General features: G+C 51.4%; 1 protein-coding gene across 1 annotated transcript; it reads left to right on the top strand.

Annotated features, from left to right (window-relative positions):
- The first annotated feature begins 331 nt into the window (after positions 1–331).
- Positions 332–2818, top strand: LOC119281467 (GDSL esterase/lipase At5g45670-like). Its single transcript, XM_037561980.1, has 5 exons — positions 332–683; positions 1357–1481; positions 1596–1841; positions 1932–2184; positions 2265–2818. Exons 1-5 carry the CDS (start codon positions 443–445, stop codon positions 2486–2488), a joined length of 1089 nt encoding a protein of 362 aa, XP_037417877.1. The 5' UTR covers positions 332–442; the 3' UTR covers positions 2489–2818.
- Positions 2819–4922: the final 2104 nt, after the last annotated feature.

Raw genomic sequence — 4922 nt, 5'->3', positions numbered from 1 at the left:
CACTGTGTCTGTGTTACGGTGCGACCTGCAAATCCCCCGGCCATCTCACAGTCCTTGCATTGCACACTGCACCAGGCATGCCGCCGGCGCGAAACTACGACGCGTGGTGCTCAATCAATACGGCCCCACGGCGACCCAACCGTGACTGCTCCAACCATGCATGCACGACGCACATGCAGAGGTAGCCCGATCCGGATGACTTCCGGAGCGTCTCCACTGCAGCGCTACAGCAACCGTTCACTCCGGATCGAGCGCGCCCCGGCCATTACATGATCTAGCTCTAGCCACCATCAACCAGCTGCCCTATAAATACAGCTCGAATGTGCCGGTCTCTTCCGGTCGATCACACATTTCCTCCGCCCACCTACCCATCCCGTCCGCCGGCCGGCCTCGAACCTTCCAAGTTAAGCAGCTAGCTAGCTAGCTAGCACGGCGGCGAGGAATGGAGCGTGTCTCGCCGTGGCTGCTGCTGCTGGTACTTCTGGTGGCCGCGTCCGGGCCGGGTGCGCGCGCCGATCCGCAGGTGCCGTGCTACTTCGTGTTCGGGGACTCGCTGGTGGACAACGGGAACAACAACGACATCGCGTCGCTGGCGCGGGCCAACTACCCGCCCTACGGCATCGACTTCCCCGGCGGAGCCACCGGGCGCTTCAGCAACGGCCTCACCACCGTCGACGCCATCTGTAAGAACCCGCTCCCATTTCTTTTTCTTTTCTTTTATTTCCCCGTGCTTAGCTTCTGTAAAGTAAAGGTGCTTATCAGATGAAGGGTCCTTTTAGTTCGATCAATATGCATGTGATTGCAGCAGCTCCGTAATTTCCTAGTCGAGTTAAGACTGCACATATCGGGTGAACGTACGAGGCGTTTATTTGTGGTCAACCAAAGACCCCTTCACTTGCCGTGATGACGATGTCTCCATTATGCTAGCTAGGTTGGTATCTAAAAAAGGGAAAAACATCCATGACGCACACGGGCGGACACGATGTTAGTTAAGGAGCGCGCCGAACGGATGCAGCTGGGACACTCAGAACCAGTTAAGCAGCACCCCGTGACTGTGTCTGTAGCCAGAGCCCAGATGATTGCTGGACTTGGACTGGAATCAAGGCTAAAGGAGGCCACTGCGGATCTGTAATGTACTCGTGCATACAGGCATATCTATGTCGATTTTGTCTGGCGTACTAACGAACTAGTGACTAAATTAGTTTAATGATGTAGATGTCGACCCTGTCTAGGTCTACTTCCATTCATGCATGCATCATCAAAAGAAAAAGATTCCCTCATAAAAAAAAGAACACCAGTTTGGATTAGCACCCGCACGTTTAATGAATTAATATCATTATTTTATGTTGCTTTCAGCTCGGCTTCTGGGCTTCGACGACTACATCCCAGCGTACGCGGGCGCAAACAATGATCAACTCCTCTCCGGCGTCAACTTCGCCTCAGCTGCGGCCGGAATCAGAGACGAGACCGGCCAGCAACTGGCACGTATTTACAAACTTTTTTTCTCTTCTTTTTCGCAGAAGAAACGTGATACTATATATGATCCCAATGTGGCTAATTAATGTTGCACGCACACTGGTAAACATGGTATGCAGGGCCAGCGCATAAGCTTCGGCGGGCAGCTCCAGAACTACCAGGCGGCGGTGCAGCAGCTGGTGAGCATCCTGGGGGACGAGGACTCCGCGGCGAACCACCTGAGCCAGTGCATCTTCACGGTGGGCATGGGCAGCAACGACTACCTCAACAACTACTTCATGCCCGCCGTCTACGCCACCAGCCGGCAGTACACCCCGGAGCAGTACGCCGACGTGCTCGTCAGCCAGTACACGCAGCAGCTCAGGGTACGTACTGCCAGCACGTACGATCGAGTGTAAGTGAAAATGCATGCATGGCTGTTGGCTGATGCTGTTTATGTATGTACGTGCTTGCAGATCCTGTACAACAACGGGGCGAGGAAGGTGGCGCTGATGGGGGTGGGGCAGGTGGGGTGCAGCCCGAACGAGCTGGCGCAGCAGAGCTCCGACGGGGTCACCTGCGTGGCGCGGATCAACGGCGCCATCGAGATCTTCAACCAGAAGCTGGTAGAGCTGGTGGACCAGTTCAACACGCTGCCGGGGGCGCACTTCACCTACATCAACGCCTACGGGATCTTCCAGGACATCATCAGGTCGCCGGGAGCCAACGGTAAGGAAGGAATCTGGTACCGAGCTGCACGTTTGTACGGAGAGTCTGAAACTGACAGAAATGGAGGGATGTGGATGCAGGCCTGACGGTGCTGGACAAGGGGTGCTGCGGGGTGGGGAGGAACAACGGGCAGGTGACGTGCCTGCCCTTCCAGACGCCGTGCGCCAACAGGAACGAGTACCTCTTCTGGGACGCCTTCCACCCAACGGAGGCCGCCAACATCCTCGTCGGGAGGCGGGCCTACAGCGCCGCCCAGCCCTCCGACGTCCACCCTGTCGACCTGCAGACGCTTGCGCGCCTCTAGTTATGCAACAACCTGCTTTTCCAAAGAGAAAAAGAAGTTATACAGGTCGCATGCATCATCAGCATCAGAACCATATGTGATGGCTATATTTTGTTGGGGTGTGTGGAGTGGTCCGTGGGAATGAAAGGTGAGTGTTTTGTTACTTCAGTGCACTGCATACGACAAGCAAGATGTATGTATGTGTGCATCTGAACAACGTACGTACTTGGAAGGAGGAGTATATGCTATAGTTACATTTTTTCGGTTTTGTTATTGTGAAGATTCATCCACCATTGTGCTTCGTTGTGAAACAGCACAGTTCCAAGAAAACTATCATTGTTTTTGCATGAAGAGCGTGTGTGTGTTTAAGACAAAAGACTCAGGTCTATTATAGAAGTTCATAAAAAGTATTCCCTCCGTTCCAAAATTCTTGTCTTAGATTTGTGTAAATATGGATGTACCAAGTCACATTTTAGTATTAGGTACATCTGTATCTAGACAAATTTAAAACAAGAATTTTGAAACGAAGGGAGTACAAAATATCGGCGTGTGATTTAGACGACTGTTAAACTGGGCCTTGTCCTGGCTCTGGTGTTTGGTCCATTGACAAACGTCTTTTTAATGATGATAACTTGGCTTTCGTGATTCCCTTCTCTAATGAAAGTTTTGGCAACGTTGACTTTTCTTCCAAATCTAACACTACCCTTGGTTCACGTGTTTTCCTGGCCTCCTTTCTTAAAAAGTTTTGGGAAACAATCAAGGACCCCATTTATCTTATTATTCAAGGTTCTGCCTGGGCATGCCTTAATACCGTTCTTTCTCTTATCCCCAAATGTAAAAGGATGGGTAATATCCGCCGATTGCACCCCATAGCCCTCATTAACGTTCTATTTATTGCCAAAGCCTTCGCTAGTTGTTTGTCTCCGATAGCGCATAAAACCATCAACCTCTCGTAAACAGCGTATATCAAGGGTTGTAACATTATGCATGGGATTGTGTCTCTCCACGAAGTTATTCACGACCTTCAAGCTAGTGGGTGTGAAGCCATCATTCTAAAGCTTGACTCTGAGAAAGCACATAAATTGCATGAGTTGATCTCCACGAGCTTGGCAATGATATAACTGAGGATGAGGTGCGGGAGGCCATTAAGGAGATGCCTGGCGACAAGGCACCCACCCTGACGGGTTCACCGGGCTTTTCTTCAAGAGATGTTGGAGCTACATCAAACATGACATCATGAGAGTCATTAGCTGTTTCGGCGCCCTTCGCACTAACAACCTCCAATGGCTCAACTCTGCCAACGTGGTGTTGTTGCCCAAAAAAGAGGGGTGGAGGGCATTTTCGACTACAGGCCCATTAGCCTTATTCATGCCGTCGCAAAAATCATTGCCAAGGTGCTATCCCTAAGGCTCGCACTCCACATGGGCGCCCTTGTCTCCCATGCGTAGAGTGCATTCATTAAGAAAAGGAGCATTCATGACAACTTCATGTACGTTCGCAACTTCGCCCATCGGCTCCATAAGTGCAAGACTCCCGTCCTCCTTTTCAAGCTAGACATCAAAAAAGCCTTTGACTCGGTCAAATGGGAATACATTCTGGACTTGCTTCAGCGAAAAGGTCTGCCAGATAAGTTTAGGGATTGGGTCGCAGCTTTGCTTTCCTCGTCATCATCGCGGTTCCTCCTCAACGGCATCCCTGGACCACCCATTAAGCATGGCAGCGGTTTCAAGCAAGGGGACCCTCTTTCACCTCTGCTATTCGTGCTGGCAATAGACCCGCTTCTCCACATCCTTGAGCTGGCAACTCATAAGGGCCTTATTCACAAGCTTCGCGGGCGAGGGGCCATGGTGAGAAGCTCCTTGTACACTGACGACGCGGCGGTTTTCATGGCTCCGATCAAGTCAGACATCGACAACCTGTCGAGCATCCTCAGAGGCTTCGGCGATGTCATGGGCCTGTGCACCAATCTCCAAAAAAGTTCCGTGGTCCCATTAGATGTGCCAACCTGGACCTGGAACACATCCTCAGCAATATGCCGGCGACACGGGCCTCTTTTCCCATAAAATATTTGGGCCTTCCGCTATCGGTTTGGCAGCTTCGGAAAATTGATTTCCAATATCTGGAGGACAAAGCGGCTGGCAAGTTGGTCACTTGGGAGGGCCAAAACATCACCACCATTGGTCGAACGGCACTTGTCAAATCTGTGGTCGCTTCTCAAGCGATATACTCCATCACGCCATTGATTGTCCCGCAAGGAACTCTCCACAACCTGAACAAGATTGAGAGAGCCTTCCTTTGGTCTGGATCTGACAAGACAACCGGCGCGCGGTGCAAAGTCAATTAGGAAATTGTTTGCCGCCCTTCAGCATACGGAGGCCTCGGGGTGCTAAACACTGACAAGTTTTCTCGTGCATTAAGATTGAGATGGTTGTGGTACGAATGGAAGGAGCCGAGC

This window comes from Triticum dicoccoides, chromosome 3B (genome assembly GCF_002162155.2).
Source record: "Triticum dicoccoides isolate Atlit2015 ecotype Zavitan chromosome 3B, WEW_v2.0, whole genome shotgun sequence".
Taxonomy (NCBI): domain Eukaryota; kingdom Viridiplantae; phylum Streptophyta; class Magnoliopsida; order Poales; family Poaceae; genus Triticum; species Triticum dicoccoides.
The sequence above is the reverse complement of the archived record's forward strand: the minus strand, read 5'-3'. Positions and strand labels throughout refer to the sequence as shown.

Excerpts from the sequence above, each read along its gene's own strand:
- LOC119281467 (XM_037561980.1), top strand. The coding sequence starts at position 443 with ATGGAGCGTGTCTCGCCGTGGCTGCTGCTGCTGGTACTTCTGGTGGCC. Across the intron at positions 684-1,356 it reads CACCACCGTCGACGCCATCT|CTCGGCTTCTGGGCTTCGAC; the intron begins GTAAGAACCCGC and ends TGTTGCTTTCAG. Across the intron at positions 1,482-1,595 it reads ACGAGACCGGCCAGCAACTG|GGCCAGCGCATAAGCTTCGG; the intron begins GCACGTATTTAC and ends CATGGTATGCAG.